We start from the raw sequence: 27,137 nt of genomic DNA, 5'->3' as shown, positions 1-27,137 counted from the left end.
TAAATTTTTATTATTATCTAACTAGAGTTTTGTTGTTGTTGTTTGAGGGTTTTTTGAGATGGGCTCTTTCTGTTTCCCAGGCTGGAGCATAGTGGTGCGATCATAGCTCACTCTAACCTCAAATTCGTGGGCTCAAGCAGTCCTCCTGCCTCAGCCTCCCCGGTAGCTGGGACTACGGGCACATGCCACCATGCCGGAATAACTTTTTATTTTTTTGTTGAAATGGGTTCTTATTATGTTGCCCATGCGGGTCTTGAACTCCTGGCTTCAAGCAATCCTCCAGCCTCAGCTTCACAAAGCGCTGGGATTACAGGCATGAGACACCAAGCTTGGCCTAGTTTTTAATATTGTAACAAATGAAATGTTTCTGTCTTTAAAAAATCCAAGCAGCGTTAAAGGAAATCAAAAGTAATTCTTCTCCCCAATCCATATTCCACTCCCCGAAGATAATCACTGATGTCTGTTTTCTGTTCATAAACAAGTATATAACTTCCTTTTTCCCTGCCTAAATAGAATTGTGTTGTACACACAGTTTCATAGCTTGTATTTTTCACATAATTATCTTGGACATTTTTTATATCAATGCATATAGATCTATGAGCTTTTAAAAAATGGCTGCAGAATGTTTTATTATATGTACCTACTCTAATTCATTTAATCCCCTCTTTCTGGGCATTTAGGTGCTTTTGGTTTTGAGTCGTTGGTTTTTATAAGCAATGTAACAGTGAACATCCTTAAACATACATTTTTGTATGTTTATGGAAGTTTATCTGTAGGGAAGATCCTTGCATTTGGTCTAGGTTTCAATGCATATAAAATTTTGCTAAAATTTTATAACCTTCAAAAAGGTTTTATAAATTCATATTTTCAACAAAAATACGAGAAGCCTGTTTGCCTAAACATTCACCATCCGTCCCACTTTATAACATTTGCCACATATTATAAGTGGTATCCTGTTGTTATTTCAATTTTCACTCTCTTAAAGTGAAGCTGAGTATTTTTTCATGTTTATGGGCCACCTTTTTTTCCTTCGCTTAGTAGCTTTCTTTTCATAACTCTCTTCAGTTTTATGCAAACTTAAGTCAATATTTCACATAAATTTTGCTCAATTGTGTATGATTAACATTATGAACCTCCAGTAGCATTTCCCTGTACTCAAAAACATGTGTCTGCCAGGTGTGATGGGTCACATCTGTAATCCCAGCACTTTGGGAGGCTGAGGTGGGTGGATCACTGAAAGTCAGGAGTTTGAGACCAGCCTGGCCAACATAATGAAACCCCATCTATACTAAAAATACAAAAAGTAGCCAGATGTGGTGTCGGGTGCCTGTAATCCCAGCTACTTGGGAGGCTGAGGTGGGAGAATCACTTGAATCTGGGAAGGGAGGTTGCAGTGACTCGAGATCGCGCCACTGCACTCCAGCCTGTGTGACAGAGAAAAACTTTGTCTCAAAAAAAAAAAACAAAAAAACAAAACAAAAAACAAAACAGGGCCAGGCGTGGTGGCTCACGCCTGTAATCCCAGCACTTTGGGAGGCCTAGGTGGGTGGATCGTGAGGTCAGGAGATCGAGACCATCCTGGCTAACATGGTGAAACCCCGTCTCTACTAAAAATACAAAAAATTAGCTGGGCATGGTGGCGGGCACCTGTAGTCCCAGCTACTCGGGAGGCTGAGGGAGGAGAATGGCGTGAACCCGGGAGGCAGAGCTTGCAGTGAGCTGAGTTCGTACCACTGCACTCCAGCTTGGGTGACAGAGCGAGACTCCGTCTCAAAAACAAAAAACAAGAAACCAAAACAGGCCAGGTGCAGTGGCTTACACCTGTAATCCCAGCACTTTGGGAGGCTGAGGTGGGCAGATCATGAGGTCAGGAGTTCGAGACCATCCTGGCTAACATGGTGAAACCCCGTCTCCACTAAAAATACAAAAATTAGCCACTCATGGTGGCTGGCACTTGTAATCCCAGCTACTCAAGAGGTCGAGGCAGGAGAATTGCTTGAACCCGGGAGGCGGGGGTTGCAGTGAGCTGAGATTTCACCACTGCACTCCAGCCTGGGCAACAGAGCGAGACTCCATCTCAAAACAAACAAACAAACAACCATGTGTCTTTAATGTTTTACCCATTCTCTGATGGGTTCTTTCCCATGTAACCCCTCATAAAGAGAGTTGCACCATTTCATAATATTAAGTTGAACCATGAGAAATTGCTGAGATTCAACCACTTTAACCTACAAAAACAGCAATTTCACGTGATTGAACCTAATACTATTTCCCTAATAGTAAAAACAAAAGGTAGTTTAAACTAATTATTATTTAGCAATTGTGAATAAATAAAGATTAGAGATTTTTCTGAGTGAAATGGATCTCTAAGATGGTATCTAAGTAAAGGTGTGAATGCCATAGTTAAGTGAGGAACTATATCGGACCCTTTGCATCTTACTGACATTATGGCTTACCTCTCTTCTTTGTTTTTATTTTTGTTTTGTAAGAACGGCGACAAAGCAGCATCGCCCAGCGAGTTGACTTGTCCTCCAGGTTGGGAATGGGAAGATGATGCATGGTCTTATGACATAAATAGAGCGGTGGATGAGAAAGGTAAAATTGTACATCTGTGACCTGATCAGGGCTCTGCAGCAGGGCCTTGGTTAATCAGGGTAAAGGTTGCTTGGGAGAGAGGGGCCTCACTTTGGTCTACGACAGGGGTCCCCAGCTCCCTGGGCCACAGACCGGTACCAGTTCATGGCCTGTTAGGAACAGGGCCGCACAGCAGGAGGTGAGTGGCAGGCAAGGGAGCCTTACCATCTGAGCTCCGCCTCCTGTCAGATACGCGGCAGCATTAGATTCTCCTAAGAGTGCGAACTCTATTGTGAACCGCACGTGACGGGGTCTAGGTTGTGTGCTCCTTGTGGGAATCTAGCCATCCTCCCCTACCCCACAACCCTGTCCATAGAAAAATTGTCTCCCATGAAACTGGTCCTTGGTGCAAGAAAGGTTGGGGACCACTAGTCTGTGGCATCTGGGTCATGTGGCACCATCTGTGACTAATCAAATGTAGAATCCAAGGGACAGGCAAGTGTATGGACAAGTCCTAAGTGGGCAGGGCTGAAAAACATCAGGTGATGGGGCCAACTGGTTGGGTTTTGAGATGCTTGGGGATCCAGGATGAGAATTTGGGAGGGAGCTGGAGTCAAGATTTTCTCTATTCTAACCACACCCCATAACCTCCCTGGGAACATCACATTCAGGGCCCCCTTGACTCAGACAAGAGAACTGTAAACTACCCTTAAAGTCGTCCTGTGCAGCAATGATGCAGACTATTGATACAGCTTCTGGTGTGTGTCTTTTTCTGAACCATAATTAAAGTTAAGTGAACAATAGCATTTGGAATTATCAAAAGAGAAAATCTGATTCATTTCTTTCTTTATGCATGGTGCATAGAACTGGCATTGACCCAGAAGATTTCAAATCAATTGTAAGCTCTTCGCTGATCTCAATGCACACACCAGATCTTAGAATAATCGTTAGTATTTGACTGGGCAATAACTATGGGCTAAGTATGACCCTAATGCTTCGCAAATGTTATTTTGATAGCGTTAAAATACTGTAACCCTATCAAAAGGTGTGTTTTATCTTTACAGTGGGGAAATTGGGCCATAGGTGGGTTTACCAACTTGCTGGAAATCTATTCAGTTAACAGCCAAGATGTGGCGATGCTAGGATTTGAACCCAGGCTGTGCAACTGCACAGTCCACACGCATACCTGGTGTTTCTTCCTGCCTCTTGAACTGTGCTTTATTCTTAAGTGCACTCATTTACCGTGAATGACTGGAAGCCTAAAAGTGGGGGAGAACATGGTCACCAAGGAAGCATTTTGAGGAGCTGAATGGGAATGAGGCTGTATCCTGTTTGGCTGAATATCCCAGCAAAGTGAAAACAGCCACGCATTCCGTCACGATAGTACAGAACATTTGGGGGCAGGAAGAGTGACCGAATGTTTCCTGGAGGTTTATTTGGTGATCTGGCAAATGCATCTCTTTTGGGTAACCATTCACAAACTGTGTTCCAGGCTGGGAATATGGAATCACCATTCCTCCTGATCATAAGCCCAAATCCTGGGTTGCAGCAGAGAAAATGTACCACACTCATAGACGGCGAAGGCTGGTCCGAAAACGCAAGAAAGATTTAACACAGACTGCTTCAAGCACTGCAAGGGTAAGAGAAGCAAGGGAAGGGAGCTGGATTGGGGAGCTCTGCCCTCCTGACCACAAAGTCCCAGCTAACTAGCCATTTCTGCAGCAACTACTCACAAATCCAGAGCCTAATACTGCACTCAGCGGTTCTCAAAGTGAGTCCACCCCAGCCAGCAATCTCATCATCACCTGGAAATTTGTTAGAAATGTCCCACCCCGAACCTACTGATTTAGAAATCCTGGGGGTGGGCCCAGCCAGCTGTAGTTCAGTAAACCATCCAGGTGATTCCCAGGCAGGCTAAATGTTGAGAACTGCTAAAAAGGTGTTAAAAGAAACAGAAACTATTTTGGCAGCGTAATATAGTAGCGGTAATAGCTCAGGACTTGGAACAAGATGTGTAAGGATTCAAACCCTGAATTCCCTTTCTTTCTCATCTGCAAAATGGGAATAATATCTATACCTTTTAATTAGGGTATTGTAAGCTTTAAATAGAATAGTAATACATAGAACAATAACACTCATAATAATAAGTGGCAGGTATAGAAGTGGCTTTCTCTAATGCTAGGTACTCAATATGCATCATCTATAGTCTGTAAGGTTTGGATTTTATGCCCATTTTACAGATAATGCTCACAGAGTTTAAATAGACTTGCTGTAGGCCAAATGTTTAGTAAGTGACAAAGCTGGTGTTGGAACCCAGGCTAAGCTAAGTCCAAACAGGAACTCTCTCTATTCCACAGAATGGGTAACTCTGGTAAGTACTATGACATTATTTTTATTAGATGGTGAGCTTCTGGAAGCAAAAATTGAGCCATAGTCATCTTTGTATCTTCCTTGCTAACTCAGAAATGTGCTCCCAGTAAATAATCTAGTCAAATAAATGAGCTAATGAATGAATGAGTCTTTTTTTTAAAATTTAAGTTCTAAGATACATGTGTAGGACATGCAGGTTTGTTACACAGGTAAATGTGTGCCATGGTGGTTTGCTGCACCTATCAACCCATCACCTAGATATTAAACCCAGCATGCATTAACTATTTATCCTGATGCTCTCCCTCCCTCCACTCCCTGGCCCCAGTGTGTGATGGTCCCCTCCCGGTGTCCATGTGTTCTCATTGTTCAGCTCCCATCTATAAGTGAGAACATGCGGTGCTTGGTTTTCTGTTCCTCTGTTAGTTTGCTGAGGATAATGGTTTCCAGCTCCATCCATGTCCCTGCAAAAGACATGATCTCATTCCTTTTTATGTCTGCATAGTATTCCATGGTGTGTATGTACCACATTTTCTTTATCCAGTCCATCATTGATGGACATTTGGGTTGGTTCCATGTCTTTGCTATTGTGAAGAGTGCTGCAGTGAAAATACGTGTGCATGTATCTTTATAACAGAATGATTTATATTCCTCTGGATATATACCCAGTAATGGGATTGCTGGGTCAAATGGCATTTCCGGTTCTAGGTCTTTGAAGAATCGTCACGCTGTCTTCCACAATGGTGGAGCTAATTTACCCTCCCACTAACAGTGTAAAAGCGTTCCTATTTCTCCACAGCCTCACCAGCATCTGTTGTTTCTTGACCTTTTAACCTCTATTCTGACTAGTGTGAGATGGTATCTCATTGTGGTTTTGATTTGCATTTCTCTAGTGATCAGTGATGTTGAGCTTTTTTTCATATGTTTGTTGGCCACAGAAATGTCTTCTTTTGAGACGTATCTGTTCATGTCCTTTGCCCACTTTTTAATGAGGTTTTTTTTTTTTTCTTGTAAATTTGCTTAAATTCCTTGTGGATTCTGGATATTAGACCTTTGTCAGATGGATAGATTGCAAACATTTTCTCCCATTCTGTAGGTTTTCTGTTCACTCTGATGATAGTTTCTTTTGCTGTGCAGAAACTCCTTAGTTTAATGGATATCTCTTTATTGTTTAATTATCCCAGGCTGATGGGATGAGAAGTTTCTGAAGGTGTTTGAACCCTCTCCTTCCACACGAGGGCACCAAGTTGAAGTGGGAAGAACACTGAGCCACTAGTTAGAAGGCTCAGGATATGGCCTGGCTCTACTAAGGAGTATTTCTGAGACTTTGATCATGTTTCCTAACCTGCCTTACTCTTGGCTATGTGAAAATTTTCACTGCTGCTATTTATGTTACTAGAGGGTCAGGTACAAGATTATGCTTAACCTGCATTTCACATTTATTCAAAGTGAAAAAAATAGACCCAACAATAGTTACCCACATGGAGCTCTCATTTCTCAGATCTGAAATATTATTCCATATTATTTTACATTTATTAAATCCAGTCATACTTTTAAGGTATTTAAATCAAATTTCTGCTGTGAAAATGTCAGCTGTGTGAAAGCAAAGACCCTATCTCTTCTTCACTGCGTCCTCAGCCCCTAACACGATCCCTGTCACATAGCAGGCATTCATATTTGTTGAATGAATAGAATATAACATTGAAAACCGATACAGGCCGGGTGCAGTGGCTCAAGCCTGTAATCCTAGCACTTTGGGAGGCTGAGACGGGCGGATCACGAGGTCAGGAGATCGAGACCATCCTGGCTAACACGGTGAAACCCCGTCTCTACTAAAAAATACAAAAAACTAGCCGGGCGAGGTGGCGGGTGCCTATAGTCCCAGCTACTCGGGAGGGTGAGGCAGGAGAATGGCGTGAACCCAGGAGGCGGAGCTTGCAGAGAGCTGAGATCCGGCCACTGCCCTCCAGCCTGGGCGACAGAGCAAGACTCTGTCTCAAAAACAAAAAAAAAAGAAAACCGATACCACTGGTAGATCAGTAGTTTTTAAGCTAAAAAGTACCACATGAATGTATTAGTTATTACAGAAATAACATATTCTGATCTATCACTTAATTATTAGTTATGGCAGCTATTAGCTCAGGCAAGACATTTAAACCTGGGAGGGGGCATTTGATTTTTGTCCTACATATGTAAAATGGAGATGCTAATGTTTTACACACTATATCACAATAGCAACATTTTTGTGAACTAATGAAGTGAGAAAACAGAAAGCAATTTGGGAAAGAGTCCACTTGCTTCACCCACCCCCAAATCAGGTATGCCCACAACTGTGCTGTCATTGTCTGGTTATCTCTCCGCACTACCGCAGTCCATCAGCTCTGCAAGGCAGACGTCCTGTCTGGGCTTTTTCTTTTCTGTATTTCTGGCTGTAGCTCAGTACTTGGCACAGAGTAGATTTTGAATACTGTGTATCTGTTGATTGATCAAATAACCTGTTTTATCAATAAAAGGAATATCATCATCATCATCATCATCGTCGTCGTCATCATCATCAACATGTTTACTTCTGTTTTAGGCCATGGAGGAATTGGAAGACCAAGAGGGCTGGGAATATGCTTCTTTAATTGGCTGGAAATTTCACTGGAAACAACGTAGTTCAGATACCTTCCGCCGCAGACGCTGGAGGAGAAAAATGGCTCCTTCAGAAACACATGGTGCAGCTGCCATCTTTAAACTTGAAGGTGCTCTTGTAAGTACTAGGTTGCCAGAGCGCAGATCATATTGGTATAGAGAAAATATGTGAGTGTTGGGTACAGCACTACCAACTCCATAGAGGTCCCTGTAAGCCTGGTACTATAAGATGGCAAATATTCACAGGTTGAGGGAAAGCCACATGTCCTGGGTGCTCATTACCTCATGTAGAATGAATAGACCATTAACACAGGAGTGTTCTAAGAAATACTACTGTCGACACACCTGCTTGACCTAGCATTTTCCAAATGTGTCTGTTCCAGGACCCTCGTTTCAGATAACATCTATTCACATCCCAGGCACAAGTTCCTGGAATCATATCTTGGAAACTGCAACTGTTCAACAAAATATTCATACATATATTCATAAAGATACAGATGTGAAGGGGAGGAAGTCAGAAGGCTAGCTCACAAAATTAGAGAGCAATACGGAAGCACATATGGAAGCACAGTAAAGAAGTCAGCGGGGAAAAGCAGGCAGGTGGAAGGAAGGAATAGAGAATGGCAAGGGGTGATCTAAAATAATAGGGTGGTCAGGAGCCATTTCTCAATAGCCTATTTTTGTATTTCTGCACTCTGACCCCACAGTACTCTGCTACTGCTGCTCTTTCTCTTCCTTATCCCATCCTTTTACTCCCTATTTATCCTCTACATTTTTCCTTTTTTCCCCTTTCTTTCAGCAGCAGGGCTTGGCAAACCTGGACTCGAGGTAGGAGGGCTGGCTCCCACTTCCTGCTCGGCTGCTTTCCAGCTAAGCGACTTCAGGGAAGTCACTTGCTATCCTGGGACTTACTCGTCTTTTAAAAAATGGGATGTTTGCACGATAACATCTTTTAAAAGCTAGAATTCCATTTGTTTGTGATTCTTGCCTGTTGGTTGGTTGGACTGCTTTTAGGCAGTGTTTATTGACTTATCTGCTAATTGACTCTGTTAATTGACTTTAGGGGGCAGACACTACAGAAGATGGGGATGAGAAGAGCCTGGAGAAACAGAAGCACAGCGCCACCACTGTGTTTGGAGCAAACACCCCCATTGTTTCCTGCAATTTTGACAGTGAGTTTTATTTTATTTTAATTTTATTTATTTATTTACTTATTTTTTGAGACTGAGTCTGGCCCTATCACCCGGGCTGGAGTGCAGTGGTGCGATATCGGCTCGCTGCAACCTCCCAGGTTCAAGCGATTCTTCTGCCTCAGCCTCCTGAGTAGCTGGGACTACAGGCACACGTCATCATGCCCAGCTAATTTTTTGTATTTTTGCATCTTCTCCATGTTAGCCAGGCTGGTCTTGACCTCCTGACCTCTCAAGACCCATCTCAGACTCTCAGAGTGCTGGGATTATAGGCGTGAGCCACCACACCTGGCCAGCAGTGAATTTTAAACATGACTTTGTGAATTCCACTTCTGTAACTTTGATCTTAAGAAAACTCTTCAAATCACCGAATATGATTTTTAAAATCTCTTCATGCAAACATGACTTTCATTTTCATCCTTGATGAAATGGGTTTTTAAAAATGCAGTTGAAAACCATATCATAGATAAGGTGAAGGGTGGTCAAATCACTGATTTTAACAGTCTGTCTCGTATGTGCTTATTCTGTCTAGTAAGCCCCCCAAAACTGAAATTTTTAACTAGGAAAAAAGGCACAAAAATTTAAATCATGGTTGGTTTCAATAATAACCTTCAGGATTTTTGGAATGAGACAGACCTGCTCTACAATAATATTAGCAAATGCTTATATAGGTCTTAAAATGGGCTAGGAACTGTACATATTATAACTTTTTAATCCTCATAACAACCCTATAAGGTAGATGTTATTATTGTCCCCATTATACAGAAGAAGGAACCAAGGTACAGGAAGATTAAATTACTTGCCCAAAGTCTTATGGCTTATGAGCACTAGAGAGATTTGAACTCAGGTCGTAGAGCTCCCAGAATCTGTGCACGGAATCATAATGCTCCGCTATCTCACAAAGAGAGAGAGAGAAAGAGAGAAAGAAACAGAGCGAATGTGTGTGTGATAGAGAGACAGAGAGAATATAATAATAAAAGGAGTATGAATATTTTGAAATGTCAAAGAATCTTTTAGATGATAATTGTTTCCCAGATCTGATGCTGAAGTAGTATAGAAAGCTCTATTTCTATAATTGCTGGAGACCCAGTTTCATTGTAAAGGTCTGTGATAATAAGTAGTACCCTAAATTCAGTTAGTTTATGACAGAGGTAATGTTTTCCTGATTGATACACTTTGCATTGAGCTTACTATAGTATTTTTTTTAAATAGAATTTTTGTTTTTAAGACCGAGTCTCACTCTGTTGCCCAGGCTGGAATGTAGTGGTGTGATCTCAGCTCACTGAAACCTCCGTCTCCAGGGTTCAAGTGATTCTCGTGCCTCAGCCTCCCGAGTAGCTAGGATTACAGACGTGCACCACCACACCCAGCTAATTTTTGTATTTTTAGTAGAGACAAGGTTTTGCCATATTGACCAGGCTGGTCTCCTAACTCCTGGCCTCAAACAGTCCGCCTGCCTCAGCCTCCCAAAATGCTGGGATTACAGGCATGAGCAACCGCACCCAGCCTAAAAAATAAGTTTCATTTTACAGGAAATAGAACTACTTTGGGAGGCCACATCATCACTATTCTATGTGCTCTTTGCTGTGGGGAACTATAATAGAGTCAAGTGACCCATTTATCAGAAACATGTATTTTTTCCAAATATTCCAGTAAAATAGCAGTTTACAGTGTTACGTTTCTTGTAAGTAATCTTCATCCTGTTTTTTTAGGAGTCTACATCTACCATCTGCGCTGCTATGTCTATCAAGCCAGAAACCTCCTGGCTTTAGACAAGGATAGCTTTTCAGGTAAAGGAAAAAAAAATCTCCATGCTACGCATGATTACATAGCATGCTGTTTTGCTTCTGTGTTTCAAGTGAATGCTTTTTGTCATTTCTAACAACAAAAACCCTTTACATGTTGAGATTATTTTTGCATGCTTGAAGCAAACTGCTCAGTGATTAGATAAATTATCACGGAATGCTTTAGACACCATTGCTGGGTGCTAGTGATACACAGAAGATACTTTTGATACTAATAGATATTAATTGATTAAGTAATAAGAAGCACTGAGAAAGTGATTTCTCATCTCTGTTTATATACATGGCTGCGTTTTCATCCCTGGACCCTCGGGTTGATTGGTAAGTTAAGATCCTTTAAGTTTTTTTGTAGGCTCTCTCAAGGTATCAAAAAGATGACAAGTTTGCCCATTTGCCTACAGCACCAGGCTTTGAGCAGTTTGGAGTACATTTTAACCTTCTCCTCTGCCTGCTCCCCACATTCTCAATAACACAAAACCATGAGGCTTTGTCATCTCTTGCACTGACACCCAGCTGCTTTTGTTGCTTTGGACTGGTTCTGAGAGGAAGGCTATTGGCAAGGGACGGGGGAGGAGGGGAGAACAGGCCTGTCTGGGGATTTCAGTCCTTTCTGCTGAACCATGGATAGTTCAGGCTATCTGAGGAACATTCCACTTCGGGACTCAAAGCCCAGCAGAGTTTCCCTGGGCCTTCTATGAAAACACCTCTTAACCCATTTCCCGTTTGCCCCGAGAAATGAGTGCTGGCGGCGAGCTGTACTTTTTCTTCCAAACAGGAAGTGTGTTAAAGCATTTGACTGACAATCTCATGTGCTCGCATCAATTTTGAAGCGTGTTCCAAGCACTAATATTTACCAATATTTGTGAATGGTTTCCTTTTCTTACAAATTTGACCAGATTCAAGGTTATCCCTGCGATATACATCTCCAACAGGGTCTTTGAAGACATTTTCAAATATTTTCCACCAGGGGGCACTCTATCACTGAAAGTTTAAAAAAAAAAAAAAAAAAAAACTTTCCAAAATTCTTGACTAAAGCTTCCTAAAACTCTAAGCACATTCCTTGCAGTTTTGGAGATAGAAGAATTATCATCAGGGCATAAAGCAAAGGGTTCATATGATGGCTCCCCTGCTAGAAACCAAGCACTTTTGGCTTATACAAAAGTTTCAGGCTAGATACTGTGTTATTTTTCAGATAGGTCAGCCCCCAGGCAACTGCAAAAAGGTTTGATGAAATTATTTAGCATGGAGGAGAACATGGATTATTTCTCCATGCATAATATTGCTTTCTCTCCATTCTTAAGTATAGTGAGACAAAGTTTTCTGCTGTCATAGATTGTAAACTCTATGAGCATCTGAGCTTTTCCTGTTACTGTTGTACTCTTGAGACCTGGAACTCAATAAATATTTGCTGAATGAATGGATTACCATCAACATTAGAAACAACTATAATAAAAACTAGCATTTATCAAATACTTCCTATAGGACAGGCTCTGTCCCAAGTAGCTAACATTCCTTATATCATTTCGTCCTCTCAACACTGTGAAGCAGATATTACTTTCATTGCATGGAGGAAGGGATCAACGTTTAGGAAGATTATTTTTTCCCTCAAAGTTACGCAGCAGGGGTGAAGGGTGGGTGTGGACCCCAAGTGTATCTGACTGCAGAGCCTCACTCAACCATGAGTGCAGTACTCTTGCAGAGAAAAACTGTGGGCCCCATTAACCTTGGTGGTGACATATTCCAAAGACAGACCTCTCAGTACACATCAGGGTCTCGCTTCAGGTGCCTCTGCTGCAGTGCCAGAACCTTCCATGGGGAACTCCCTGCTCCCTAGAAACCCTGTCTCCAGGCAGGTGGTGAGAGCCCACTGTCATTATATCCAGAGGAAAAGGATATGGTTGCAGTGAGTGGTTCTGGGGAGTTAGATTTTAGCCATGACCCCGTTGTTATTCTCTTTTTCTGTTTTAGATCCATATGCTCATGTCTGTTTCCTTCATCGGAGCAAAACCACTGAGATCATCCATTCAACCCTGAATCCCACATGGGACCAAACAATTATATTTGATGAAGTTGAAATCTATGGGGAACCCCAAACAGTTCTGCAGAATCCACCCAAAGTTATCATGGAACTTTTTGACAATGACCAAGTGGTAGGTCATTTAGAATTTCTAAGATAACTTGGGGATGATGGAGATTTGAAGGGATGAATGTTGGGGAATTTAAGGATCACTTTGTTTCTCTAGGGCAAAGATGAATTTTTAGGACGAAGCATTTTCTCTCCTCTGGTGAAACTGAACTCAGAAATGGACATCACACCCAAACTTCTGTGGCACCCGGTAATGAATGGAGACAAAGCCTGCGGGGAAGTTCTTGTAACTGCAGAGCTGATTCTGAGGGGCAAGGTACATCACTGTGTTCTTCCTCATGTATTCTGTCAACTGCTTAAAATGCATGTTAATTCTAGGCACTGTTTGCTTGAACTAAAGTGAGTCATTGACATACCCATGTTTGTTTCACAGGATGGCTCCAACCTTCCCATTCTTCCCCCTCAAAGGGCACCAAATCTATACATGGTCCCCCAGGGGATCAGGCCTGTGGTCCAGCTCACTGCCATTGAGGTATGCGGCTCCCCACGTGTTACTCATCAAATCAAACGGATGTGACTGCAGAGCAGGAATCTTTTGTATAGAAAATAGAATCCTGCTGCGTATTTTCTTGCTATCTCCAACTTCCTTTACAACTTGTCCAAAAACTGGAGATATTCATGGGAGTAGAAGGCTTGCTGAGGCAACAAGGAGAGGTCAATTCTAACATTCCTGAGGGCATCTAAACTCCGCATTTACTGGGAGCCAGCAGGTTTCTGAGTTTTTCAGGTCAACTGGAGAACTGGGAGAGGGAAGATGGACCAGAAGGGAATGACGGTGTATATGCCAAGAGATGGGGGCATGGCAAGGAGGCAGAGATGGAAGTTGAATGGGAGCAGTGAGCGATGTTAGCAATGTTGACATGTCAGATACAAGCTGATGACCCCAACCAGGTGGCTTGATAGACAGTGTCTGGCCCACTTTCAAGACTTTCCCCTGTCCAGTCAAGCAGCTGTTAACACCCCAACATTTCCCTTTTCTGGCTGTCTTGCTAAGAGTTCTCAAAGGCTGAAGCTATCACTTCGAAATGCTTGCATGTCAGGCACCGTGTTAAGAAGTTTACAGGTGGGCTGGGTGCAGTGGCTCACGCCTGTAATTCCAGCACTTTGGGAGGCCAAGGCAGGCGGATCACTTGAAGTCAGGAGTTCGAGGCCAGCCTGGCCAACATGGTGAAACCCTGCCTCTACTAAAAATACAAAAATTAGCTAGGCGTGGTGGCACATGCCTGTAATCCCAGCTACTTGGGAGGCTGAGACACAAAAATCGCTTGAACTCAGGGTAGGGTAGAGGTTGCAGTGACCCTAGTTCGTACTATTGCACTCCAGCCTGGGTGACAGAGTGAGACTGTGTCTCAAAAAAGAAAAAACAAAGAAGTTTATAGGTGATCATCAGAATAACCCCATGACAGATAACACAATCAGTCTTGTTTGTAGATGAGTCATAGAGAGGTGAGTTACCTTGTCAGTGCTGACACAGCTACTAGATGGCACAGCCAGGATTTGATTCCTACACTCTTAACTGCATTGCTTTTTTAGGGGCTCAGGCAGGAGAAAGAAAGGGGCAAGACCACTTTCTTTGCATGACCTATAAGCTTACAAGGATAATGTTCAAATTAATCGTAAAGACTTTGCCAGTAGTTAAGACAGAATTTTTACTTTTGAGTGTTATTTTTAAAGTGCTGGGTTACCTTCTCCTCTCTTTAAATTGTTTTCTTAGATTCTAGCTTGGGGCTTAAGAAATATGAAAAACTTCCAGATGGCTTCTATCACATCCCCCAGTCTTGTTGTGGAGTGTGGAGGAGAAAGGGTGGAATCAGTGGTGATCAAAAACCTTAAGAAGACACCCAACTTTCCAAGTTCTGTTCTCTTCATGAAAGTGGTACAGTATCGATTCTCTGTAATCACCCATGTGCGCTGAAATATGAAAGTCTGTGCCTCACACACACATGCAAACACACACAGTTTATTTCCAAAATCTGACAAATACAAAAACCCTGCCTTATATTCAGCTTGTCAATGACTGTTTCCCCTTAAATTCTCGCACTGTGGCAATGCTTTCTTAAAGCTTCAAAGCAACTCCAGTGGCACAGAAATATCTGTGAGCAATATGTATTTATTTCTCTGGTAAACTTTCCATCTATTCAGCTATCTGTTACAGGCTGTTGGTCAACCCCATGAAGGCAGAATATTAACCCCCAGTCATGCATGGACCAGATATACCACCCACCCGTCCCCCACCACAGCCGTGCATGGACCAGAACCCTCTGGATAAGGACTGGTTGTCTGAGGAAGGGGCGGCTGTGCAGGAAGGTATATGGGGCGATGGGGCCATGACCCTGGCAGCCCGTAACTGTGCCCCACCTCCAGGTGCCCCTGGGATGGCACCTTTTTTGGTCCATTGAGGCTACCCTCTGGTTGTTAAAGATGTGAGAGCATTGGATCCAGTTCACAGCATCACTGACCCCATAATACCTGGGGCAAGAACAGGTCACCCAGTCTTTTCATTTTTAAAGAAGTTAATTTCTTAACTTTAAAAAAAAAAATTCTTTTTTACTCTATTATATAAAGAGGTGAAATAAAGACAGTTCCTTACCTTGAAGTGTTGGAAGACCTACAACCATCCCATTCCTTTCCCCACCCGAGTCGTTTTCCTGACCTTGATGTCTCCAATACAGTGCTCTTGAACTCTAGGGTCACATGCTTTAACCTCTTATTTTACAGAGGAGGAAACTGAGGCCTAAAGAGGGGAAATGATTTATCCGGTGTCATAGTGTTAGGCCATGCCTTCTATATCGCAGTGACTGTGTCCTAACTACAGTGACAGCTGCAGCACAGGGCTTGGTGCATTCTTACTCAGTACACCTCGTCTTTAATCCTGCGGGCTGAACATTTTCACCTCTCTTATGCCCACTTTGGGGAAAACCAAGAGGTAATGAATTTACACAAGGGGACGTCGCTAGCAAGTGAGTGGCCAGAGTCTGCACATAGGTCCTTCCAACCCCAAAGCCCATGCTCTCCTCCCTATCATGCGACAGTGAGCCACCAGGATGCTTCCAGTCAGGGTCCCAAAGTGGTTGCCCCTGGGCCACTCCCCTATCCTTGTCTACTCCCCACACCTCCCCCACCTTCCAAGTTCTAGTCTAGAATCTAGCCTTGGTCAGCAGAGAAGAGAAAAATCACTCAGGTGACCCCAGCTTCCACTCCTGTGTGAAGCCAGAGATAGAAGTTCACCTGAACCACATACCAAATGGGCCCCCAGGTCAGCTCATGCTTCCCCAATCAGGCATTGTCACCAAAGCCACCAAATTCCATGAGAGGGAGCCAGGGGGAGTCGAGGAAAAAGTAGCAATCCATTTCTGCACGGAATTTCCAGGGCGAAAAGAGTCTCAGCCACAGTTATTTCCCTTAGAAGTTCAGTTTTGTCTTGACCATTTCTAAAGTCTGCTCAGAACTTGGCTAGTAGATGACCAAAGCCCTGGGCTTGTTAGCCTTGCACATGTCCCCTCCCAGGAAGCAGAGCACAGGGAAGAGTACAGGGCAGTGACTGAGAGGAAAGAGCATGCGTCAGTGATTCCACACTTACGGGACGCAGCATGGAACAGGTACTAGTACTCTTCACATAGAATTCAACAATTTTACTATTACTCATGAAATAATGGAGGCATGGAAGAGTTAGCCAGGTGGTTCATGGTGGCAGTGCCAGGATTTGATCCAGGCAGTCTGGCTGACAGCTCACGCTCTTAAGCCCTGAGCTCCTTGCCTAGCACATGAGTAACTATTGTGAGTCCTCTGGGCTATGTGGCAGAGAGAATCTGGACTGGTCCATCAGGGGAATTTTTCTCAAAGCTGCCCTTGTCTGGTCTCGTAAAGAGAAATGAAACCTACCTTTGTGACCCCCCAGTTCTTGCCCAAGGAGGAATTGTACATGCCCCCACTGGTGATCAAGGTCATCGACCACAGGCAGTTTGGGCGGAAGCCTGTCGTCGGCCAGTGCACCATCGAGCGCCTGGACCGCTTTCGCTGCGACCCGTATGCAGGGAAAGAGGACATCGTCCCACAGCTCAAAGGTAACGTGCAAGTCTGTGCGGAAGTCTAGGGGCTTTTCATGCATGACTCTGATGTACTCTTTACAAACGTTCTCAAGGTAAGTCCTGGATTCATTAGCTACATTTTACAGATGAGCAAACTGAGTTGCGGTGTGTTATGTCACTTTCCTAAGGTTCTATCATTCGTAAGTGGCAGAGCTGGGCTGGAATCTCGGCCTCGTTTTAGGGGTGGGTGGCGTGCTCCAGGGATTCCTCTCTGAAGCATCCGGCTCCCGGATGAATGTAAGACTTCTTCTGACGAAGTGTTAAGTGCTCATGAATGTTCCCTATTTACTTTTCAACAAGCAGCTAGCAAAGCAGGGAGAGCTGTTCCCACATCAGTGATGGGGATGAAGCCATTTCCTCCACCTTTCACTGAATGGTTAGGAAGCACTCATTGACGGCCACGTGCTCTTCTAGATACCTGGGGACAGTGGGGACCAAGACAGCCGTGTTCCCCCCTCACAAAGCAAGAGTCCAGCGGGGAAGGCAAACGAGGAAGTGTGCAGTTGCAGTCCAGTGTGATAAATACCTTGATGGGGAAAACAGGAAGCTCCCTGACTCCATGAACATTGACAGAGGAGGAGATTTTATTTCAGATTGCTTTCCATCTGTTGGCCTACCTCATTATCACATATAATTAATATGTAAATGACAGAGCAGGGCATAATACTTACTTTAGATTTCCATAATAAATAATAGCTAGTGATACAGCATTTTGCAATTACCCATTCAATAGTTACTTGCTTTTAGCTTACCATGTGCTAGGGACTGTGTTAGGGGCTGGGGGCTATATTGCATCAGTGCAAGAGATCCCAGGGCCCCTGGCCTCATAAATTAGACACCGTGGGAGGGCTGGAACAGCCTCATTCAGCTGATCCTTGGTGGCTTCAAGACTGAAGCAGATGTCTTCTATTTAAGCAGCTGTGTCACTAACTGGTTCTATTAAAACTTTCATAAGGGTTGGTATTGATTTTACAGAGCCTCTGAAACTCATCTGCTGTGTAGGTGTGAGCATCCTGGATCCCTGATTCAGAGAAGAGGGAGAAAATCCACAGTCACATTTAAGCAAAACTCTACATGTGCTTATCAAGAAATGTCCCACGTAAAACATTTTATGCTGAATTGATGGTGCCTAAAATAGCAGCATTTTTGATAACAACAAGGATTGTTGTAATTGCAGGATTGTTTCATTTTAAGGTTACTAAATGGAGAGAAACCACTTTCCTGGCTTTTTTTTTTCTTACTGTTTTCATCAGAGAAGGTTTTTTGGTCCAAATACATGAAATCATCCAGAGGGTACAAATGCTACACACTTTCTCTGGCCCTAGAATCACTTACGTGGATCTGTTTGTGTCTATTGCTCAGGGGTGGGCCAGGTCCAGGGCAGACATAGCCTGGCTAGTGATTCCATGTAATCAGTGTAGAGTGTGGTCAAGGTTTCAGAGAGCCCCAGAAAAGGAAAATCTGGTCCTTTCATAAAACCAATGAGAGGTTAATGGCCTCATGTTGGAAGTGCACAGAATACCATTCTCCTGTCCCTTGGGCTTTGTTTTCATGAGGAGGGTGAAGTGGAGAACTGATCCTCTAGGAAAGAGCTTGCGTTCAGTTGTGTTCCTGTGTCCCTGCCCTCTGGTTGTCTTGTTCCGTACTGTGCAGTTGTCAGGATCTGCAGGGGAGCCTATCTTGGAAGTGTAGAGACTGCTTACAGGTCTAGGGATGCCACCTAGATCTAAAACTACCTCACACAGTAACTGATAGATCACCGATGCTCAGGAAATGTCAGTCTCCCCTCCTCCCCAGTGTCCCCCTGATGGTTACTCCAGGCTCTGGTGTGGTGGTTAAAACACAGCTTTGGAGTCAGCCAGACCTGGGTTACTTACTCCCCAACTTGCCACTAATTGTTTCACCTGAAGCAAGTGACTTGCTTGCTCTTAGCTTCAGTTTGTTTTAAAATTTTTAAAACGGGGAAAATGGCACATATTCTACAGGATTATTGAGGTATGAAATGAGATCATGTAAGTAAAGTGTTTAGCTGAGTGCCCAGCACATGGTAAGTACCAAAAAAGGTTTCTTGCCTCTCCTCCTTTATGTCCTGTATGTCAATTGCCAGAGTGGGTTAAACAGAAAGTTCTATCGGCTTGACAGAGTTTGTTCTGTCTCGGTTCTGGCCTCCTGTTAAATGTCTTTCTGTTCGATGCTTCTTCAATAAATGGAGATGTACCTCTCATCCTATCCCCACCCCAGGGTGAGGCTTTGGTACCCCCGCTTTAGCTGAATCAAATGTAGTAAGCCCAGGGACGACGACTGAGTCCATGCTCTAACCCCCAAATCCTGAGTCACAGATATTTTGGGAATTGTACATAAAGTCAGGGCACGTGTCTTCTCCCTATATATACGCTGTTGGGAATAAGGGCTGAATAAGCCAGTGCAACCTCAGACCTGAAATGTAAAACAGTCCACCCTGCTTTTCTTTTCCTTTCCTTTCTCTTCTTTTTTTTTTAAATTTAAGTTCTGGGATACATGTGCAGAACGTGCAGGTTTGTTACATAGGTATACACGTGCCACGGTGGTTTGCTGCACCCATTAACCTGTCATCCACATTAGATATTTCTCCTAATGCTATCCTTCCCCTAGCCTCTCACCCCTCCTTTCCCTTCTTTTTCTTATTTTTCTCTTATTTATTTTCTGTGTCTCAGGAACAAATTTCAAGAAAAGAAGACTCCTTCAGATGTAGGCTGTGTGTATGTTCTCACTTATAAGTAGGAGCTAAGCTATGGGAACACAAAGGCATACACAGTGGTATAATGGACATTGGAGACTCAGAAGAGGGAGGGGGATAAAAGGCTGCATATTGTACACTACTCAGGTGACAGGTGCACTACAATCTCAGAATTCTCCACCATATAATTCGTCTGTGTAACCAAAAGCCTCTTGTACCCCAAAAGCTATTGAAATAAAAAATAGTTCCCCACCCCTACTCCTGCACCCTCTAAAGACATATATTGACACAGTTCTTTTTTGAGCACTTTCTGTATAGGCACTGGACTAATCTAAAACAAAACAGTGTGGACATATCCCCTAGAAAATGTCTAAAACCATATTATATTTGGGGAAATGTGATGGATTGTTGGGTTATTTTCTACATTCAGGAGTTGTCTTCCCTATTCCGTAAGTCTCATCCAAGAATAAACTCTACCAGCCACCCTATGGCTGTTAAACTTGAACTTGGAGTAGAATGTTTGCCACTATATTTCTCTAAGTATCTTAAATTTAAAAAGTATTTGTCTTGCAGCCTCCCTTCTGTCTGCCCCACCATGCCGGGACATCGTTATCGAAATGGAAGACACCAAACCATTACTGGCTTCTAAGGTAGGCTTCAGAGCTCATCATTGGATGCTGTCAGTTTTATCTTCCAGATGTCTAAGCATTTGGTGAATTCGGTCAAACAACAATTTGTTGCAATTATAATCATCAGCCAATCCATTTATTGAAGACTGAGTACAGACAAGAGTCTAAATCTTGCACTCATCAACAGTTATGACACTGTGTAGACTAGTAGTCTTCAACCCTCACTAATAAGTCACCCAGAATACTTAAAATAAAACCCATGCCCAGGCCCCACCTCCCAAGAGGGAGAGGGACCTAGACATCAGTATGTTTTTAAATCTTTCCTCGAATGATTTTATATGCGGGCACGTCTGAGAACCACAGGTGTAGACAGTCTGAGAAAGATCATTTGCTAGAAAGCGAAGTGTCAGAAGCAAATTTATAGCATTGCAACATTTAGATCAGAGGTAACACGCAACACACCAGATTCTTCCCCCTATATAAAGCAGAAGTGTTTCAAAATTTCTAATGACCATATTTATCAGTATATGGGACACCCAGGTTTTTATATTCACTGTCATTTTGAAGTGAAGAAATTGGTTGAAATATTCACTCAAGGCCCTATTTTAAAATTAACTATTCCAGCCACTTCTACATGAAGGAATGGCGGAAAAAGTCTCAGCCCAGAAAAAAAGAAAACACCAAATATCTCCCTGTTTCTCTTGGCATCTATGATGAACATTCACAGCATGTTTTAATGTGCAAACTAGCCCAAAAATGCACATGATTGCACTTTAATATGTTATGTCCATAAACAGTGCCTTTAAAAAAATCTACTTCCTTCCCACTGCATTAAACTCACTGACAACTGGACCGTATAAAATATAGTCTCCACAGCCAGCACTGTGCAGGAGTGTGTTTGATTCTACTCTCTGGGAATCCTACATAGTCACAAACGACAATATCAAATTTCCAATCCCATAGGCCAAAACTACTGTGATCACTTTGTAAACCACCCCAAATATCCCTAATAATATGCCTAGTAGCCTTGGCAGAAGTTAATATACTTCAGATCTTTTCTGTAGATTTTTACAACTACTCCAGAAAAAGACATTTTAAGATCTTGCTGTATAATCTGCCTCCAGGTTTGCCATCTCTCATCATCAGTCAATTCTTATTACATGCCTTCAGTGTACTCAGTAGCCCTAAGTACAACTGAGGAACAGGAGAAGAATAAAGTCAACAATCTATGCCAGTATTTTCATTCACTTCTTAACCATAGTTAGGAAATGTGACTATGTTACTGTAGCAACACTTTATGAAAGTTCAGTTTACATCATAGAATTAAACATTGCAACATAGCAGGATTGGGGATGGTAGTATCAGTCATTCCCACTGTATTGTAAATTGCTTTAATCTGCCTGCTCTCCTAATATCTAGTTGAGGTACACTGTGTTGATAAGAAAGGCTGGTTGAAATCTCTAAAAATCTGAGTCCACTTGTTCATCAAAGTAGACATGGCACATCTGTACAAAGTCAAATAAAGTTGCACTTTGAAAGAGCCAATAACAAGCTTGCGGATGTCCTGTATTACATGTACATGTAATGTACATGTAATGCACATGTATTACCACTTAATCCAGGCCTTGTGTCTGGGTAAATGGAGGGAATGCCTTAAAAATAACTATGCTGTTGCTGGGAGCTGGAGGCTGTGTCTTTGAGTGACAGTGTCACACTCCGGAAACTCATGGCATTACTCTGTGATGTCCATGGGAATTCTTAACAAATGGACTGAGCACTATCTCAAGAAAAGTGAGAAATAAGTCTTTGGGGAAAATTGGTCAAGTGCTAGCCAAATAACATGGACATGCGTACATGGCCATCTCAACAATTACCTTCCAATTCCAGTGCTTAAGCAGTATGTCAACAGCACTCAGCAAAATGGCTTCTCCAGCGACAGTGCATGTATGTATGATAAACAAATGCATGAGGCTGCCTGGGGCTGTGGGACCTTGGCCTAAAAACTTGAATTATTCTTACAACTCTTTCTATTAGTAGATTTTGGAGTGAAAAGTGATCTTTAAACAAACGTGATTGTTTTAAGCCTAAAAGAAGAATCTTCTGTGCCATTTAATTATTTGATTCCCATTGCAAGTTTATTATTAGATATAATAAAGCAAGTCACATCAGTTGCTTCCATTACCTTTCCACATGAACTAATGATCGTGTAGGCATGAATAAATTATCCCATACTAATCCTAAAGTTTAAAATCAGCAACTTGTCTTAAATAATGCCTTTTAGGCCGGACATGGTTGCTCACGCCTGTAATTCCAGCACTTTGGGAGGCTGGCAGTTGGATCACCTGAGGTCAGGAGTTTGCGACCAGCCTGGCCAACATGGTGAAACCCTGTCTCTACTAAAAATACAAAAAATTAGCCGGGCATGGTGGCGGGCGCCTGTCATCCCAGCTACTTGGGAAGCTGAAGCAGGAGAATCACTTGAACCTGGGAGACAGAGGTTGCAGGGAGCTGAGATCATGCCATTGCACTCTAGCCTGAGCAACAAGAGCAAAACTTAGTCTAAAAAAAAAAAAAGTCTTTTAAATCATGAACTGCTATTTTCCTTGAAATGGTTTGAATTGCGAACAAACGCATTCTAAAAATCTGATTTCAGGAACCATTGAGAATGTAAGAGTACTTTGGAAATAAAATCACTCTCTCCAAAATCTCAATTCAGCTGTGATGATCTAACCCTTAAATCTTGCTTTGGTATGAATCTAATAGAAAGAATTGCCTGTCTGTCCCTCTGCCTCTCTTGGCAATTCCATTGTGCTGAATAAAAATCAATCCAGAAAATACCAAGGGGCACCTACGGAAGCAGCCCCATGGCCTCTCACATGGCAGCGGGAGGAAGATCCTTTAGGATGAACATAAAGTTAGGATCTCAGAAAAGGGTCTAGTCAGCATGTCTTTAAACTGCCACTGAGGACGAGCTTGGCTAATGCCCCAACAGATACCAGGACCACATTCAGGCCCCACTTCCCAGTTCTTCATTCTCTCATCTCCTGGATGGGCCCTAGATCGGGGTGGGTTCTCTATGAAAAAAATCACGTGAAAGGATTTGGCCAATGGGAAACTTCACATCCTCATATTAGAGCAACTTTGATGGATGAGTATTTATTTGGTGCTGTAACATAGGCATGGTGGAGGGGGTACCTACATGATAACATTGCAGTCAAACATATCTTGTGACAGGACAGTTTTTTGTGGGGAGGAGAATTACACCAAGTTTGGAGATATATTTTAGGAACTAAACGGAATGTAAGGTCTGGAGCAGGGCGATGAGCAGCTCCATACCCTGCTCCTGTGTGAGCTGTGAAATGTCTAACTCCATCGAAAACATGAGATGGGGGGGCAGAGAAGGGGCTACTTCCAAACCTTTCATTGTAATACTGTGTGTAACCTTTTGCATATTTTCAGAAAAGAAACCAGTAAAGTGGGTTCAGTTGTGGGCTCATCCTGACTTAGAAAAATTTAAATAATTTAAATAACTCATCAAAATGCTGATAATATAAGGCATGCATGAATAATAATTTTTCCTTCTTTCTTTCTCTTTAAACCTCATATTCCTGGGGTCTCCATATCTATGTGACCTATTATATGGTTCGCCCTCTTCCTAACCCGACATGGGCACGAGCAGCTGACAGAAAAGGTAACTATGGTATACATTTTGCCACATCTAAGATTCATGGACCGGGCGTGGTGGCTCATGCCTGTAATCCCAGAACTTTGGGAGGCCAAGGCGGGCAGATCACCTGAGGTCAGGAGTTCAAGACCAGCCTGACCAACATAAAGAAACCCTGTCTCTACTAAAAATACAAAATTAGCCGGGCATGGTGGTGCATGCCTATAATCCCAGCTACTCAGGAGGCTGAGGCAGGAGAATTGCTTGAACCCGGGAGGCGGAGGTTGCAGTGAGCTGAGATCACACCGTTGCACTCCAGCCTGGGCTTAAAACTCCATCTCAAAAAAAAAAAAAAAAAAAAAAAAAAAAGGATTCATGTATTTTCTGCCCAGAATTTTTATGGGAATAGTTTTTTCTAAATCTAGGGGGGCTGGGCCCAATGGCTCACTCCTATAATCCCAGCACTTTGGGAGGCTGAAGCAGGCAGATCACTTGAGGCCAGGAGTTTGAGATCAGCCTGGCCAACACACGAAACCCTGTCTCTACTGAAAATACAAACATTCACCAGGTGGTGGTGGTGGGTGCTTGTAATCCCAGCTTTTCAGGAGGCTGAGGCACAAGAATCGCTTGAACCTGGGAGGTGGAGGTTGCAATGCAATGAGCTGAGATTGCACCACTGTACTCCAGCCTGGGCAACAGAGCGAGATGGTGTGTCAAAATTTAAAAAAAGAGCTAAATCCATGGGTAGGTTGCTGACCCATAAAGGGGAAGTAATTCTGTGTAAGTATGTGTAACACACATGCATCACACACACACACACACACAAAAATAAGAAGCATATAATGTAATATATAACACAAATAAGAAGTAGCTTTTCAAGGCTGGGCGCAGTGGCTCACACCCATAATCCCAGCACTTTGGGGGGGCTGAGGCGGGCGGATTACGAGGTCAGGAGTTCGAGACCAGCTGGCCAATATGGTGAAACCCCGTCTCTGCTGAAAATACAAAAAGTAGCTGGGTATGGTGGCATATGCCTGTAGTCCCAGCTACTCAGGAGGCTGAGGCAGGAGAATCGCTTGAACCCAGAAGGCAGAGGTTGCAGTGAGCTGAGATTATGCCACTGCACTCCAGCCTGGGCAACAGAGTGAGACTCCATCTCAAAAAAATAAAAAAATAGAAAGAAGTAGCCTTTCTTGTCCCTTCTTCCTTTCCCCCAAGAGGTGCTATTGCAGGTGACATTCTGTGTTTTTTTGTTTGTTTTTGTTTTGGCGTTACTATTTCCAAGGTAGGTTAAAATAAGCAATGGGTGGGTCTGATAAGAATCTATTCTTGTTATAAATCTGAGTGGGAGGTCTTCTATATAGTTTGACAATATTCCACAAGTGACTCTGACATGCTGTCCCTTCTGTCCAACCAAGAACCACCCATTGAAACCAGAGATTCCCAGCACCGTCTCCACATTGGACTCTCCTGGGGAACTTCTGAAAGCTTATTGGATGCCCTGGTCTCACCCCCGACTGATTGCATCAGAATCTCCTAGGATAGGTCGGGAGCCCTGGTCTAACTGAACCATCATGCCTCCCTTCCTTTCATTTCACGTTTTATAATTTTCAAAGCTCTTTCTCCTAAAGATCCCCTACTATTTCCAGAACAACTTTTGGAGGTACATGGAGGCAGGTGGATGAAGGCAGTATATGAATGCTTTGTCCATTGTATTATTATTCCATTCAATGGATGAAGAAATTGACGCTCAGAGATGTTAAACAACTTGCCCAAGCCGGTACAGCTTGTAACTTAAGGGTATGGCTTATAACATAAAGGAAGGAACTTGAATTAAAACCAGTTTTTCCAATTTTTAGCTAGTGAGTATTGTATTACAAGCCATTACTGGCTAAAAGGGCTAAGAAAATGAGATAGTAGAAAACATATATTGGAGGTTTTCTTTAAATTTATATGTATATGTAAATATCAAGTCAACAGAATAAAAATGTAAAAACCAACAAATTAATAGATTGTGTCTAAAGGACATAAGAACATTATCTAGTGTGACTATAGCCAAACACATTTCACTGGCCAAGAATGGTCATTTCACCTCTAGTGTCTGAGTAGAAGAATCGTGAATGCTTTGTCTATTGTGCATGTAAACAAAAGTCATATAATCTCACCTATAACAGGGTCAGAAGAACCTATTTCTTAACTATTAAATATGCATTTTCCTTTATAGATTGGAAGTCCAGGACATCACTAAAGACTTTTCCATTTTGACATGTTTTTAGGAGGAAGAAATCATGGACTGGTGGAGTAAATTTTATGCTTCCTCAGGGGAACATGAAAAATGCGGACAGTATATTCAGAAAGGCTATTCCAAGCTCAAGGTACCTGGATCTATGCTGCTGTGGGTGGAGAATCGACATCCTTTAAAACTGGCCACAGGCAGAGCTCAGAGGATGACTAAAAGGTCCCTTGGGTGGGTGCTAATGAGCAGGGGCCAGGAAAACCTCTGTCTTCCCAGAGAGCCCTCTCGCACGAGTTTTGGCTTTGCCAAGATTCCAGGGACTTGAGGACAGCTATTGAGTTATGGTTACGTGACTGCCACGTTGGGGCTCGGAGGCATCTGGCAGATGGTTGGGAATGGGCTGGCACCACGCTTATTAGGCCATGATGATCCAGTTTGACTCAGGAAAACCCAGAAGTCCTAGTGCTATTTGCAGAATGACACAAGATGTCAACATGCTTCATTGTGTACTTTGAACAGGGATTGGTTTCACGAGCTGAAAAGTTGAATCTGTCACATGTATGCAGCATAAAATCACAGCCATGAGAACATGTATACGGGAGGAAGACAAACGACTGAGCTAGGCATGGCTGACTAGCTCTGAGCTTTCTGTTCATGTTTTGAATTTTCTAATTCTTCGTTCAATTTTCAGCCTGTAGGGTACTCAAGTAGAAGCAGTGCTAAAGTTTTCAGAACAATGTATATGAGAAAAAAAACTTTAGAATGAGACATATCTGGTCATTGAAATAATTTTCCCCATCAAAGCAAAAAAAAACCCACACCTTTTCATGTTATTGTCATAATTTCTCAGTGTAGCCTAAGAAATACTAGCATGTAAATAACCATTAATTCAGAAAAATGATCCAACGGGGCTGAAGGATCAGCCTCATACTCCATCCTCCCTCACTCCCTCTTCCCTTCCTGCCTGCCTTCTTTTCCTCCTGCCTGCTTGCCTTCCTTTCCTCCCTCCCTCCCTCCCTTCCTTCCCTCCTTCCCTCCCTCCCTTCCTTCCCTCCCTTCCTTCCCTCCTTCCTTCCTTCCTTCCCTCCCTC

The 27,137-nt window shown here is 42.9% G+C and overlaps 1 protein-coding gene across 2 annotated transcripts in view; it reads left to right on the top strand.

The window, feature by feature from the left end:
• The window catches only part of MYOF (myoferlin), a 171,706-nt gene that overhangs the window by 113,761 nt on the left and 30,808 nt on the right, over positions 1-27,137 (top strand). For both annotated transcript variants that reach the window (XM_025396191.1, XM_025396190.1), the window contains 13 exons: positions 2,490-2,595; positions 4,067-4,212; positions 7,520-7,693; positions 8,639-8,747; positions 10,478-10,555; positions 12,536-12,717; positions 12,811-12,969; positions 13,087-13,185; positions 14,428-14,589; positions 16,612-16,777; positions 20,091-20,167; positions 23,826-23,837; positions 26,087-26,185. In XM_025396191.1, the coding sequence (XP_025251976.1) occupies positions 2,490-2,595; positions 4,067-4,212; positions 7,520-7,693; positions 8,639-8,747; positions 10,478-10,555; positions 12,536-12,717; positions 12,811-12,969; positions 13,087-13,185; positions 14,428-14,589; positions 16,612-16,777; positions 20,091-20,167; positions 23,826-23,837; positions 26,087-26,185 (1,569 nt within the window). The remainder of the gene's footprint in view (positions 1-2,489; positions 2,596-4,066; positions 4,213-7,519; positions 7,694-8,638; positions 8,748-10,477; positions 10,556-12,535; positions 12,718-12,810; positions 12,970-13,086; positions 13,186-14,427; positions 14,590-16,611; positions 16,778-20,090; positions 20,168-23,825; positions 23,838-26,086; positions 26,186-27,137) is intronic.

This window comes from Theropithecus gelada, chromosome 9, assembly GCF_003255815.1.
Source record: "Theropithecus gelada isolate Dixy chromosome 9, Tgel_1.0, whole genome shotgun sequence".
In the NCBI taxonomy this organism is placed as follows: Eukaryota; Metazoa; Chordata; class Mammalia; order Primates; family Cercopithecidae; genus Theropithecus; species Theropithecus gelada.
This window is presented reverse-complemented; position numbering and strand designations above follow the sequence as displayed.